This window comes from Phocoena sinus, chromosome 9 (assembly GCF_008692025.1).
Source record: "Phocoena sinus isolate mPhoSin1 chromosome 9, mPhoSin1.pri, whole genome shotgun sequence".
Classification (NCBI taxonomy): domain Eukaryota; kingdom Metazoa; phylum Chordata; class Mammalia; order Artiodactyla; family Phocoenidae; genus Phocoena; species Phocoena sinus.
The window spans coordinates 69,614,113-69,630,473 of record NC_045771.1 but is presented as its reverse complement, the minus strand read 5'-3'; the positions used below and the strand labels follow the sequence as shown (position 1 = coordinate 69,630,473).

General features: G+C 35.3%; 1 protein-coding gene across 1 annotated transcript in view; it reads left to right on the top strand.

The window, feature by feature from the left end:
• Positions 1–16,361, top strand: part of CRPPA (CDP-L-ribitol pyrophosphorylase A) — a 323,188-nt gene that overhangs the window by 173,059 nt on the left and 133,768 nt on the right. The window contains exon 9 of the mRNA XM_032644013.1: positions 13,953–14,084. Coding sequence (XP_032499904.1) covers positions 13,953–14,084 — 132 coding nt within the window. The remainder of the gene's footprint in view (positions 1–13,952; positions 14,085–16,361) is intronic.

Genomic DNA, 16,361 nt, shown 5'->3' with positions numbered 1-16,361 from the left:
TGGGATGGAGGAGGAATCGTGTATTCGGAGGGCTGACCGTAAGTTATGCGTGGATTTTCAGCTGTGCAAAGAGTTGGTGCCCCTAACCCCCCATATTGTTCAAGGGTCAACTATGAATGTTTCAGGTCCTAGTTTATATACATTTATTTTTGAATGGATATTTTGTGTGTGTGTGTGTGTGTGTGTGTGTGTGTGTGTGTGTGTATGTATGTGAGTGTTTAATAGCCAATGAATGACCAAGGGATTAGGCCCCATTCCCTCTTCTATTCCTATCTCAACCATGTTGCTATTGTAGCCTTATGGATACCTTGATTTTTCCCTTAGAAAATTATAACTTTATTATATGTTAAACGCCTGTGATGTCATCACTTAAGATACTTTAAAGTTCTCTCTTTCATGTTTGTACACAGCTTCAGTGGCAGAAATGCAATCACTTCCACAAAATTCTACAAATGTTTTCATTTGTTTTCTTCTCATATAGTAAGTCTCAGGTATTTCCTGCCTAAATCAGTAATAAAATCTAAGTAAATATTGGTTTAAAATACCTTTGGAACCTTTTTGCCCTTTTAGTCACTAAGGGATTCATATCTAACACAAAGATGAGGAATGATGAAGTCATTCTTGTAGGAGGTGTTGAGTAGAAAAAATTGATTGCTTTTTTAAGTTTTAGGAGATCTTTGCTTCCGGCTAAATGGTTACTAGAAAGTTTGTGTTGTGGGATATAGAAATTCCCTAAGATTAATTGTGATGGACGTGTAACTGATGATGTGTAAAGAACTGATTCTCATAGGACATACCTTCTGGTACTCTTTCTTTTAACGAATAAAGGTTATTTTCAGATAGAATGATGTTCTAATGGGTGTACAAATAGAATGAATTCCAGAGAACTTTTTCTCTGTTTTCAGAATAATTTTTTTTTCTTGATTAAGCATGGAGTTTGGAATCACTAATTTTCTATTTTAAGTAGTTTACTAAACTTGGTCAGATGAACAAAGTTGTTTGAATTTGCCAGTGCTGTCCTAGCAAATCAGTTTATAAAATTTAACATGAAATGAATAGGAGGCAAAATAAATGAAAATAGCCTCCTTTGTTAAGTGGCTTACATGAATTTTAGCCCTAGAAAAGGAAGTAAACAATTGGTTTGGTCATTCCGTTTTTAAAAATTATGTCGGGATTTCCTTTATTAGATTTCTTTTGTGCATTGGATTCTGTTTTAAACAGTGGAAATGGCCCTTAGCTTAATTATGTCATGCTATTTCTTTACAAAGATGGGACTAAATATATTTTCAGTACCGTTTATTATTTTAAAATTACATGTTATACTTCTATAATTTATTAGAAATATATATGTTAATATGAACATAGCTAAGCCTGACTTTGTTTATAATATCTAAAAGGATTTTACTTCATGGAGAAAACAAAATTCTATTTTTGTAAAGGAGGTGTTGAATAGAAAGAATTGGCTATTTAACGTTTTAGGAGATCTTTGGCAAGGTAAGGATGTGAACCTGGAGTGGGATTCAAGGTATAGGTACTAGGTGTGTGCAAGTAACACACCTGCTAACCGTGTCGAGTTATTTCCTTGTCTCTGAACCTTAGGTCAGAATTTTTATCTATAAAAGAGCAGGATGTTCTTGATTGCATCTAAGTAGCTTCTCTTTCTAAAAATATTGTCTATACTACAAAATTTTGTGATGTCTTTTTACTTTTATATGATCCACGACGGATGTCTTTTACATAAAGATATAGTAGAGCAATTTAGATGATTACAGTCATGTTCAATATGAATCAGGTGGTAGGATATTCCTTTTTTGAGCAATTTTTGACACCTTTCTGTACTTTAATCCTTATCACAAGACTCATGGGATTTTAAAAATTGTTTCTCTTGTGTTTACCTCTTTCTTATTTATCCTCCTCTTTCATAGGCTGGGTTTTATTGCGTTAAGTCTAGCTCTTCCCTTTTTGCATTTGTCCCTTTTTTTCTCTCTAACAACAGTTGCAAGATTAATTTTTCTCCCATCTCCCAAGAAATCTATCCTTCCATGTGTAGCCAGGTCCTGCCTTCTGAAAATGATTTATTAATCATTAAAACTCACAACAATGCTGTTTCTTACTAATTCATCTTAAACTTACTTTAGGTGCTGTCTAGTTAGCACTTTACAGGGAACTATCCTAGTCTCTTCATTATCTAGTTAATTGCTTAATATAAATTCATATAGCATTTACTGAACATCTGTGTGTCAGGTATTTTGACATACATGTAGCCTATTTCATCATGTAATACATTTTTAAACTACATCTTACTTTAGAAGAATGAGGCATTTCCATATGTGCTAATTTTCCAGATTTTCATATCTTGATCTGAAGTAAGGAAATAATTTTATTTAGCTAATTTTGTTTTTGTAAATGAAGATTCTTAATAATATGAGCTTAATTAAAAGACGAGAAGTGACGCAGTGGTTGGGAGGTCACAGGACTCTGGTCACTATCTGTCCCTTCTTTCCACCACCCTAAGGTAAGAACTGTAATTAGGTCTGTTTGAGAAAAGGGCAATTTAGCCTGGAATAGAAGACTATCAGGATAGATCTTCTTAAGTATAAGGGAGAAAGCTGAAATTTGGAAGGCTGAGTGGGGTCTGAGTCTATGAGGAGTAAGAGGAATAGCATTTCTATTTGGAAAGAGTAGCACATAGGATGGTTAGAACTGGAAAGAGCCAGTGTATCTGAAACAGAGAGAACGAATCACACATTGGGGAGAGTTAAGGTGAGAACTGCACAGGTCTAGGTCAAGGTGGGCCTTCAAAGTTTGAACTCTATAAAGGAGTACTGCACAGTAGAAATTGATGTGATCAGCTTTGCATTTTACACATCATTCTGGATGCAACACAGAGAATGGACTAAAGTGATCCAGGGGGATTCCTTGATGCATTTGATTTCATTTAGAGGCTATTGCAGTAGTCTAAGAAATAATGGTGGTGGCTAGGACTAGGGTAGTTTTATAGTGAATATGCAGAAATGGCTAGAACCAAGATATATTTAAGAGATAGAAGTACCAAGATTTAGTGCTTCATTTAATGAGAGGAAGCATAATCTCTGATTTTATGTTTTGTGAAATTGGGTGCATAATAGCAAAATAGGCAACATTAGAGAAGGATCTTTATGGTTTGTTTCTGAAAGCTGAATAGGCAGATGATTATCGTGAACTTGTTGGCAGAAATAATTAGATTTCACTCATATCCAAAAGCTTTCTAGGCGTTTGTGTGTTGGTGTTTTATGTGTGTGTGTGTGTTTGAACAGAAGTTTTTATCCTAAAACCTATACTTGGAAAGGCAAGTTACATGCCTCCAAGGCCTCCTTAATAATTGAATTTTAATAGAATTCCAGGTATAAGCACAATTTAAAATACCTTTCATATTATACTGCTTTTGTCAAGTTATGTAGTGTTTGTATGATGGATCATGTTTTTTACAAAATTTTCTCTGTACTAATGCTACACATTCTGAGAAAAAACAAAAACAGTAAAACAAATCTTGTCCATGGTTTGAGTCATTAGCAGACAGGAAGATGGTAAGAATATTCCAAGCCTAAGCACTATTCCCTTAGGATAAAAATCTATAGCTACCTAAAAATAGATTACTTAGGCAGTTTTCTGGAAACTCAACTTTCTTTTATTGAAAGAATGGAAAGGTGATGGAATTAGTGCAAAAAGCTTCTTGTTCCAAACATCCTTTGGCTTGAACCCTACTTGCAATAAGTTTATATGTGACACTTTTGAAAAGTATAGCACGATTCAGTTTTCCAGGCACCACAGGTTTTATTTTATGGGATTTTGAAGTTTATACTTTTTCTACTCAAATGCTGGGACACTTTATTCACTGGTACCTGCTAAGGTAGAATGCAACAGGTGTTGCCAAGACAATCCTAGTGTCAGTAGTGGAAAATTCTTATTTAGGAATGACAGGACTGTTAAGTCTGCCTGTCTCTTCTGAGTACTCTGAGTATTATACCCATTTCTAGGTCATTTGAGAAAGAACTATAAATGTCTTCTGAGAAAATTCAATGTGTTTATGGTAATAACTGAGTTCTAGGATTTTTGCTCAACCAATGAAAATATAACTGATCTTCTGTTTCTTGTTCTTCCCATTTGTAAGAAATGCAGCTCTCACGACATTTATAATTCTCAGAACCCCACCCCAACCCCAAATGTGGCCTGCTAATGCATATTATTAGTATAATTATGTTAATGTTAGTAATAACAGACATTCATTGAATGTTTGACATAATGAGTCACTATCCTTTTCTTTTAAAGTAAATAATCCCATTTGATCCTCAGAGCAATCCTAAGAGTTGATTATCATAGATGCTGTTATCCTCAGTTCAAGAATAAGCGCTGTGCTCATTTCACTTTATCACATGACATTGATGAGGGACGTCAATACTTGCCCTTTTCAAGTAACAATAGATTGTTGAAGAAAAGAGTCTGAAAAATCGTTTAGTAGAATGCTCTCATTTTACAAGAGATAATTGAGGCCGTTTTCTCTCCCTGGATCTGAGATAAATTTTTTATATTAGGGGTGTCAAATTGTTCTTGTAGAGGGCCAGATAATGCATACTTTAGACTTCGTCGCCCATATGGTCTTGGTCGCAACTATTCCACTCTGCTATGGTGCAAAAGCAGCCATAGACAAGATGTCAAAGAACGTGTGTGGCTGTGTTTCTATAAAACTTCATTCACAGAAAACAGGCAGGAGGCTGGATTGACATCATGGGCCATAGGTTCTCGAACTTTGGCTTAAATTTTCAATCCGAAATGATCTATTTGCCACAGTTACTTAGTACCTTTACTAAAATATCTGTTAGACATTCTTTAATAGACGTATACTCTCTGGGTCATCAGTCTCATGATTTGAAGTTTTGCTTGTGTGCCAATTCCTACATTTTTACATCCAATTTTCATTATTCCTATGTTTTGACAGGAGTGTTTAAGTGCATGAAGTTTAAAAAGTTTGTAATCATCTTCTTCCTTACAAGAACCGTCCCTCCCAAAAGTGTCTCTTTTGTTTTCAGTTTTGACCTCATCACAGCCACTATAACAGGTTTTGCTAATTGCAAATCTACTATGTTACTCTCATTGTCAGGAAGGGAAAAATTTTCCTCTACCCCTCTAAGTTCTTTTGGCTGGTCTAATAATTGATACAAGGCAGATTAACAGGAGAAAAACAAATTAATTTTGTATGTGCAAAGGTACCCAAGAGTAATCAAAGCAGCCTGTTGATATACCCTTTTAGACAAAGAAACTTAGGCTTCAGTACTAATTAGTGAAGAAACTAAGCAGAGTGTGTTTACACAGACTTCTTGGCCCTGAATTCCCTGTCTCTGGCCATAAGAATGTCTGTTTACCTCCTGGTACAGGGAGGGTGGCTTCCACATGGAAACTTATTTCCTGCTTTCGGTGGGACATAAAGGAGGCTCAGAGTGTCCTTGTACCCACTGTTTCTCAAGTAACTTTAATTCAAAACAATCAGTATGTCAAAGTGGTATATTTGGGGGTGGCCTGCCCTGAACCCTGTCATTATTTAAACCTTCTAGACACTCCTCATCCCCTCCTGGACAAAGCTCAGTCAGATCATAAAGCCTTGGGCTGTTCTGGCTCTTGCTTAATTTTATCATCCTTATTCTTCTTTCTTCACTGAGCAATTTGCCCTCTGGTAATACTGAACCAGTATAGTTCTGCACATGTACTGTGTTACCTGACACATCTGTGTTTACTCTGGTGAGTTTTTCTACCTGAGACTCCATTCTTCTAGTGCTTGCTTGCTTGACTCCTATTATCCTTAAAGTATGAGTGACAATATTTTGTCTTGGAATCCTTCCTTTACATTCGTGTGCTCAGAGTCTTTTCCCCTTTTTCAAGACAGCTTGTGTAGACGTTCAGAAATGTTTATTGACTTGAATTTGCCTTGACATTTTCACTTACAAGTGTAGGTACATTAAAACAGAATCAGTTATTCTTAGAAATTCAGTGTTATAATGGACTTTTGTAGTGGTTTGCCCCAATGCATAGAGTGTCTTTACTTGTGAACTCCAAAAATACCTGTTTTTTAAAAAAATCAGAAAATGCTGATCTAAATGGCCTGCAGACAACCTTAATAATAATAGCAGTAATACATTTTATCATGTAAGATGAAATTTTGACAAGTCACTAAAATATGTAAAGATTATATACTAAACTCAGTGAAGAATCACACACCTGTGTTTTGTAACTTCTTCAGTGATTTGTTTTCTCTGACAGTTTTTCTCAGAGTTTTCTCAAACAGAAAAATAAGTAAATAAATAAATACAGAATTAAATGTTTCAGCTAATAGTAGCTAAACAAATCAGTGCTTCATATTGTGATTGCTTTTAACTTTTGGTTCTAAAATTTGTTACAGACGATACAGATGTTACTTAAGTTAATTGTAGTTGTACATAATGCTTCAGATAATTGTATTAATAGCAGAATACAACAGTGGCAGTGTTATGTCCTTATAAGAGAGTCAATCTTGTGAAATAATCTGAAAAATGTTCATTTTATGATTTTTTTACATGTTTTAAAGTAATACTCGGTTTTTCTATTGACTGTTTAAAATATGAAGTTCTCAAGTCCCTCCCATCAGGAAGCTTGCACAAGTCTCTTAGATAGCCTCATCCACCAGAGGGCAGACAGCAGAGGCAAGAAAAACTACAATTCTGCAGCCTGTGGAGTGAAAACCACATTCACCGGAAGATAGACAAATGAAAAGGCAGAGGACTATGTACCAGATGAAGGAACAAGATAAAACCCCAGAAAAACAACTAAATGAAGTGGAGATAGGCAACCTTCCAGAAAAAGAATTCAGAATAATGATAGAGTGAAGATGATCCAGGACCTCGGAAAAAGAATGGAGGCAAAGGTGGAGAAGATGCAAGAAATGTTTAACAAAGACCTAGAAGAATTAAAGAACAAACAAACAGAGATGAACAATACAATAACTGAAATGAAAAATACACTAGAAGGAATCAAGAGCAGAATAAATGAGGCAGAAGAACGGTTAAGTGACCTGGAAGACAGAATGGTGGAATTCACTGCTGCGGAACAGAACAAAGAAAAAAGAATGAGAAGAAATGAAGACAGCCTCTCGGACAACATTAAATGCACCAACATTCACATTATAGGGGTCCCAGAAGGAGAAGAGAGAAAGGACCCGGGAAAATATGTGAAGAGATTATAGTCGAAAACTTCCCTAACTTGGGAAAGGAAATAGCCACCCAAGTCCAGGAAGTGCAGAGAGCCACAGGCAGGATAAACCCAAGGAGAAACAGGCCGAGACACATAGTAATCAAATTGACAAAAATTAAAGACAAAGAAAAATTATTAAAACACGAAGTTCTCATTCCATTACTTTGATCTTTTAAATAAGGATCTGAAAAAAAAGTATATACAAATGTAACATTTTTACTGGTACTGTAAAAGTCATTTACTTTTTAATTCTTTGAATCAATAGAAACATTTAAACATTTTCTATGGTTGATATTTTAATGCAAAGTACTATTTTATTTACTACCTTTTATTAAATGCCATTATTTCCCAACCTACTAGCTTTGCTGGTATTTTATTTTGTTAAGATTTACAAATGAGTTGTTAGGCATTTGCTCTCAGTTTCCATGATAGCTTAAAACTTAGTTTCTATTCATCAGAATTGTGAGTTGAATTTCATGATGGCATTGATTTAAACTTGTTCTAAAACAAAGGGCTTTAATATTAAAAGCTTGTTCTTTTTAGAAGTACAATTTATTAAATTAATTTTTGTTAATAAAATCCATGTAATTCATAAGTATTACATGGAGAAGTGAGATGAAAGTTTTTCTGAAGTTTTTGGGGCTTTTTTATCCTTAATATAAACTCTTACTTTGATTTGCATAGTATTGGCCAGTTTCATCAATTTTTAGATTTCCCTGATATATCTTTTGAAAAGTGATGTTTTGAAGATGTTGGGCCTCATTCATACAATTTACTTTTCTGTACACATATGTTGATAATTTTGCAGTATCTCTTGTGTGGATTCAAAGAACCTCTGGTCTATCTACCAATTCTTTCTAACTCAATTATTTGATAATTACCAGAACTTTCATTTTGACCATCCTTCCTTCTACTTTGGTGGGCATTAAGCAATGCATTACTTGGATATATACATAAGCTTCACAAATTGACTTTTTTCTTAGTCAAATAAACAAAGAGTTTGTTTTCCCTTCTACCGCAAATCCTGACTCCCTTCTCAGGCCTTCCTGTGAACATGAACTCTGGAATGAGACAGAAGTGTTAAATGTGGTGTTATGGAACATTCCTGATGTTTTAAAGAATATTGTACGTGATATTAACTATTGTCCTTTAATTAATGTACCTGTCCTCAGTGACAAGTGAAAAATCACATTTTATAATATAAAAAAGTAATTGGAGTTCATTGGGGACCAGGGGGTATATTAAATGGTTACTAAGACAAATATAAAGCATGTGTAGAATTAACGTAGAAGACATGAGGCAGAGAGAAGCCTTTTCCAAACTCTGAGTGCCAGAAACCTCGCCCACCCACAAAGCCATGAAGTTATCCACATGTTAAATGTTTAAGCAGTTTACTATTCTATAGGAGTGAATTTGCTACCTTAGAAAAAGATGAAATTACATTCTTTTTTGGGGGGTGGTGAGTAGGAAGAGATCCATATCTTTTTTGTGTATGTCTGAAAAAGAACATTTAGAAATGGCATCCTAACTGGGGAATGTTGTTTTTCTTATAATTTACATGTAGTAAATTAGTGAATGGTGCAAAAAGAGACCAAAGAATATGTATTTGGTGTAGCTATAAGCAAATCTGCAGAACTCAACCTAGATGAAATGTTTTGCTACATTTCAATGGATACAAGTGCTTGTATCCTGTCCAAACTGTTTATTAAGGCAAAAACATTTACATTTCTTGAGGTATCATGACCATTTTGCAGCCTTCTGCTACAGTTGTATAAATCTGTCCTGTTTTTAAAATGAAAGTTGATTGTATTGTACCAACTCAATATTTTCCTGGACCTCATAAGTAGCTGATGTATTTTAGAATTCAAAATTAGTAGCACAGTGTTATGTATATGCTTATATTTTACGTTATTGGTATTAGGAAGTACATCTGCTGGAGATTATCTTCCGGTTTTTATGGTGTCATCAGGCTTTCTCACATGGTGAAAGAGAATTTTGAGACGCATCCTACTTCTTCATGCTCGAATTTTATCAACCTGATTATATATATTTCATGAGGTCAATATCCGTATCTGTTTCTTTAAAAGTGACATATGTCAGCTACAATAATGTTTAGCACATACTAAGTATTTAGAAAAGCTGCGTTATTCTCCTATGTTCTACTACTTTATGTCTTAAAATTTCCCTATAATTTAAGTACTTGGTTTGGTGGTATGAAAAACATAATAAACATAAACGTCTATTAAAAAGAATCAGGAGACCAGAAGGGGGAGCTCTCATGCCCTGAGATTATAGCAGAGCCCGACAGGAAGAAGAAACACTCCCCTTTCCCGGCGAAGACTCAGTGAATAGAAAGTCAGGGACTCTTTGTTTACTATAGCCCTCCAACTTCCTTTCCCCTTCAATAAAAGCCTTCTCCTTTTCTTGCTGTGAGAGAATTTGCACATGGCTCACCATGGTTACAGACACCGAATCACAATTCTCTGATGATCCCAAATGAATAAACCCGTCTTTGTTTTAGGTCAACAATGGGGTAAATAGGCAGTTTGAAGGTATATAAATAGTTCGCCCAGAGTTCACTTTTACGCATTATTTCCTTAATTGTGGAATCTCCGGTGAACAGAATTGACCTACTCATTTTTTTGAGTGCCGTTAACATTTTTTCTTTTCAAGGAGCTAGGATATGTTGAATCTTACAGACCTATAGCTGGAGTGAAAGCCTTCCATTCCTAGTTTAGAATCTCATGACTTGGTGAGAACTTTTAAAAACTATTGTACATGTAGCGTGTCCTTTAGTTCAACCTAGATGTTCTATGCTACAACATCTGTTTCTGTAAGAAAAATTAGCTTCTATGTCATTAGTAAATAAAGGAGTTAGGTCCATTTAATGTGAAGTTGCATCAGCTCGTGTGCAGCTTTTCCTAGATAGAAACAGCCAGAAAAACAGGAATAGAATTATAACCTTGGGAGGAAAGAGAAACACCCTCAGCTCAGCTGCTGGCCTGGAAGCAGAAGCCTTTGACGTTAAAAAAAAAATTTGTCTCACGTATTAGTTTCTAAGAGAAGTGCAGTCAAACATTCCTCTGTGTTTATGGATTTGGATATTGTTTTCTCATAATTCAGTCTTTTTTTTTTGCTTTGTGTTTTAAAATCTATGTTCTTAGTAATAAGGTTATGGTTATTATAAGTTTTGATTTTTATTATGTACTGTTTTTCTTTATCTGTATCAATGTTTGTGTTTTTGGTCTTAACCCTATTATATTGCTACAACCTTCATTTTTGGTAGTATTTGCATGGTATGCCTTTTCATACCAGTACATACATAAATGTCTAATGAAAACTGTCTTATCCTGTAAAGTACATACTTCCAGGATAGTTTTCATTAGACATTTATATTATAACTAGCATATAGTTAGATTTTTTAAAAAATCCAATCTGATAAATCTGTCACTTAAGAAAGAGTTAAAAAGTGTTACATTTATCTTTATTATTTTTATATTTGGGATTCTTTCTACAAGCTTATTTTTTTTTGGTTATTGCTGTTGGCCAATTGTTTTGTTTGCTACTTTACTTTCCTCCTATGCTTTGTTGCATTGATACAAATAATCCTTTAGCCCCTCTGCAAGTTTGGAAACTATACAATATAATTGTATATAGCTTTAATTAAATAGCATTACTTTTTTTTTTTTTTTTTTTTTTGGGTACGCGGGCCTCTCACTGTCGTGGCCTCTCCCGTTGCGGAGCACAGGCTCTGGACGCGCAGGCTCAGCGGCCATGGCTCACGGGCCCAGCCGCACTGCGGCATGTGGGATCTTCCCAGACCGGGGCCCGAACCCGCGTCCCCTGCATCGGCAGGCGGACTCTCAACCAATGCACCACGAGGGAAGCCCCAGCGTTAATTTTAATATACATAATTAGCTTTAATTTCTAATTAGGTCTCTAATTTCTGTCCCTCAAAAAAAAAAAAAGATTCACACTTTATCTGTTGAATGTTCTCGTTTCAATATAATCTTGTCTCGAGTTTTAGGTTTACCATTATTTTAGACTCCCAGAGTTATAATTTATTTTTACAATTAATAGTTTATGTAATTAACTGGTATTTAAAGAATTAATTTTAGGCTCTGTTGTAGGACACTCTCAGGAAAATTAAAAATGAGTACCTGCTCCCAGCTCTGACTTCCCCGAGAGGTTCCCCAGCTCCTGGCAGCATGCATTTCCTCCTGGGCCAACCCTAATGGCAGTTTCCTGGCGCAGAGCTCATTCCCAGTTGTATCACAGTCATCGTTCCTTCTCTAATTAATGCATTACCAGCATTTCCACTCTTTCATTTCTGTGCATTTAAAATTTCTGTACAGGCTATAATTACCAGTTATAGTGGTCTTTTCTCTTCTGCTCCTTGTGCTAGTTTTACACAAACCGTCTCCCTACCACCCATCTTCCTTACTTTAGTGCAAGATTTTTCTGAACTCAAATTTTGTCAGGAAGACTTGTATTAAACAAGAAATGTCTGTCTGTCTAGCTATCTATCTAGGCTGGCAGTAAGGTTGCCCAGGGTGTGTATTGCAAAATTCTAGGGCATTCCATTCATCTAAAGTATGTTGGGCAAGGTGGCCGCTAGCATTTCATGGTATCTGAATAGTACAGGTAATTACACAGTTAAAAGAGTTAAACAGTCCTCTGAGGCTTTTAACTCCAAACAGTAGTATTGTTCCCCAGCCCAGCTGGTATGGGGCTATGTAGTGATCGGGCCATATGGGCTCCGGAGAGACTCTTACCCTCAGCCTGTCCCCTGGCTTCAGATACATACCGTGACTGGAGTTTCCAAAATTGCCTCAGTGTTGGGGAATTAGCCTGCTTTTTGTAGCAAGCACACCACAGCAATTTTAGGTTCAAACTCCTTAGAAGCCTTTATAGCACTAGTTTGACCAACTTTGTGAAAGACTACAGGGCAGGGAAAAAGGCAGGGCAGAGGTGGGAGTGTCTTCTGCTTTAGCTCCTGCGCTCATCATCTCACATGAGTTTAGGGGCTGCTTTTTTGTCCCCACTTCTCCCTCTACCTTGGTTTCTCAGGGGTGAGGGAAGGAGATCACAGAAGGTGGTATGTGAGCCATCCTTTCAGAAGGCTTCAGCTGCAAATAGGGACTGACATCTTTTGCAACAGCTGATAGTCATTAGCTTCCAGGTACCAGCAAGGGGAACACCTGGCTATAAGGTGAATTACTTTGAAGGAAGGTCTAGTATTTATAGTTCATTCACAATTCTTCCAGCCTGGGTGTGGTTTACCAGTCAGGAGTTAGTTTTACCATAAGTAATACTACCTGGTAAAAAAGCTGAAGTTTCACTTTCATAAGTTTTTAGGGAAACAGAGCTTAGGGGAAGGTGAGCCCAGGGTTTCAGGGTTACATGGTCTTTTCTTCAGCTATTCAGCAGATAGAAAAACCTGAAAATTATTCTTTCTGCTTTTTATCTTCCAAAAAAATTGTTTTTTGCTTTTCTTTGTTCTTTTGGTTTATGAATTGGACATTTTTAAGGAATAAAATCTTTATTGTTACCTTAGATTTCAAGAGGTAGCAGCTATATGTATATGTTTTCAACTGACTATATTTAATGAAAAGTTCCAAGAAAGTTACTGAATATCTACTAAATTAAAATACATTGCACATTATCTCAATTATCTTTAAAAATGGATGTTATATAAGCAATTTTCCCTGGAAAAGCAAAATATAATGGGTGAAAAAAACCCCTCTCATTCCCTTGTTTTACAGAAAGAACATAATAAGATGTTTTATTGTCTGTTGTCATAAAGAGCACATTTCCATATGAATGAGCAGAGAGGAAGGGATTAGTATAAGATTGGTATAAGGGATTAGTATTAGTATATAAGGTGGAGTATATTATAAAATGCTCCTAGTTAATAAATAAACAAAATTGAACAAATAATTCTTGTTTTAAAATTTTGATATTGCAAAAGAATACACATATTTCTTTATGCTCATTGTATATGTACATTTGCATTTTAAATAGGTTATTTTGAAGCTGTTGTTGTGATTTACGTTTTTATATCCCATGAAAGACAGACAGTATTGTATCATCTCAGTAGTAGTAGTTTGTAGAAAAGAGCACAGATCACACTGAGACCTTAAATTTAAATGAAAAATAATGCTTAAAAAATAGTCACTTGAATAATTTCAAGAAAAACACTAACACTGCTAAAAGAATTCTATATAAAATTCTTCTGGATTTACTTTAAGGAGTAGATTATTATTAAATTCCAATTATTACTTTGAAAGGGATTCTTCTAAAAAACTTTATGTATTTGGATAAGCAGTCCCTTATATTTTATTGTTATTGTTAATTTCTTAGCCTATTTATTTCTATCTAGCCTAGTTTCAAATTACAAATTAGGAAGTAAGTTGAAAGAATTGATGAAATCATATATTCTTTATATCAATATACTTGACTCTGACACAAATTGAAATAGAATATTAGCATTTTATACTTTTCAATGAGTGTTTACTACATCTGTATTTATAAGGGATGATTCATTTTATTAAGTATTTATGGGTTGAAATGATTAGAAGTTAATAAAATAAAAATAATTTCAATATTATATGTGTTTTAAGCTTCTTTAATGTCATACTTTTCAAGGGAAACTGAATGGTACTCTGATTGTTACCTTTTATATTATTTTGCAGGTGCAATTTCTTGATTATGAATCAGTACCATTTGGTCAGAAAATGGAAAACCTAATGCAGATTAGAGAATTTGCCAAAGAAGTGAAAAAAAGAAATATTTTATTATATGGGCTTCTCGTATATTACCCACAGGTAGGTAAAATGTTGGTCTCTTCAGATTGTATGTTTTTTAGACTACAGTTTTATTGGTGGGAACCTGATTTTGTTAAGAGCAAAGAAATATTAAAAAAAAAATTGGGCTGGTAAATTACTTATCCATGTTCTGCAGCAGGTAGAAACCCTTGAATCTAAGGGAAAATTAAAAATCAAAACAAGTGTTTTGATTAGGGGGAAAAAAAAGATGAAAATTGATAAAGATCTCACACTAGGTAGCCCACATAAAATTGCCAGATATGCAGAGAAAAATACAGAATCCCCAGTTAAGTTTGAATTTCAAATAAATAATAATTTTATTTTTAATTCCAATTTTGGAATTTGAAATTTGAATTTCATATTTAACTGGACTCTTGTATTTAACTGGCAACTCTAAGGTCACAATCTTAGCTGTTTGTATAATTTAAAGTTGTTTATTCCTTTAATGCTGTGCTAAAGATGTTGGTAATCAAGACTTTAATCATTTGAAAGCAGTGGCTGGCATTTGGGTTACATGAGGGCATGGTATTTTAACTAGACAAAAACTCTTACTGGCGCTGTCTTTTAATAGCAAGTTACTTAAGCTGAAGGCAAAATGAATTAGCATTCTAGATTCTTTGTGCGGAGAAATGCTATTTAAATCAAACTGTTTGGAGAATCTGTTAGAGAAGATGGCTTTGTCCTTTGTGCATAGATACCTTTCATAGAACTTGCAGAAAGTTTCATGGTGTCTTAGAGCTGTACCACATAGGAGTCAAGGAAGTAAGATAGTCAACTGCTTTTGTTTCTAGTGGTCTGGAATAAAAGTGATTTGGTACTATATGGTTGATGAATTACAGCTATTGTTTATGAAATATTTAAGGTGCCTTTTTAGCTTGAAGGTAACAACATTTCTTTTGAAACAAATGGATTTTCGTTGAATATAAGGGGCATCTTTTAGCCAGTTCCTTGGTTTTCTTTAACTTTGAGGTTGTTTCCTCTGCTTCTGACATAGACAAGCATGACCTGCAGTTGGTCCTAAGGACAAGGCAAAGTTTAGTTCACTTAGGATCATGGAATTGTAAAATGTTAGTGCCATATGGTTCCTGAAGTAGCACAACCAAGGCCTAAAGAGAGACATATAGTTGCCCAAGGACATAAAACTGGCAGAGTAAGAATAAGAACTCAGGTCTGTATCTTCCTTCAGGAATGTTTCCTCTTCAATATTGTCTTTGGTTGTACCCTAGATTAACGTGGTGGGAAAAAGAAACCAGTTATTTCTCTTGTGCCATGCAAAGGAGTCATGGACTAATGCTATGCTATACAGGTATAAAATAGTGTTCACTCAGGAAAGCCTCAAAAGCTGGGGAATGGTAGAGCACACACAGTTCTGGACCTCTCTTTGTCCTATGATTTAAACTAAGCACAAAGGGTCTGTAGCTGACTTTCTAGTGGAGGGTCTGGTTGCCAGTTGAAATGGAGCATGGAAGTTCAGAGAAAAAGTATGTTTTAGCGTAAGTATGTCCCAAATGTTACATGGACCATATTTGCACAAAAAATTCTTTATCGTTATTCTGAATTTCAAGTATAACTGGGCATCTTGTGTTTTTTTTTTTTTTTTTTTTTTTAAACATCTTTATTGGGGTATAATTGCTTTACAATGGTGTGTTAGTTTCTGCTTTATAACAAAGTGTATCAGCTATACATATACATATGTTCCCATATGTCTTCCCTCTTGCGTCTCCCTCCCTCCCACACTCCCCATCCCACCCTTCCAGGCTGTCACAAAGCACCGAGCTAATATCCCTGTGCCTTGCGGCTGCTTCCCCCCAGCTATCTACCTTACTACGTTTGTTAGTGTGTATATGTCCATGACTCTCTCTCGCCCTGTCAAAACTCACCCCTCCCCCTCCCCATACCCTCAAGTCCGTTCTCCAGTAGGTCTGCGTCTTTATTCCTATCTTACCCCTAGGTTCTTCATGACATTTTTTTCCCTTAAATTCCATATATATGTGTTAGCATACGGTATTTGTCTTTTTCTTTCTGACTTACTTCACTCTGTATGACAGACTCTAGGTCTATCCATCTCATTACAAATAGCTCAATTTCATTTCTTTTTAAGGCTGAGTAATATTCCATTGTGTATATGTGCCACATCTTCTTTATCCATTCATCCGATGATGGGCGCTTAGGTTGTTTCCATGTCCTGGCTATTGTAAATAGAGCTGCAATGAACATTTTGGTACGTGACTCTTTTTGAATTTTGGTTTTCTCAGGGTATATGCCAAGTAGTGGGAT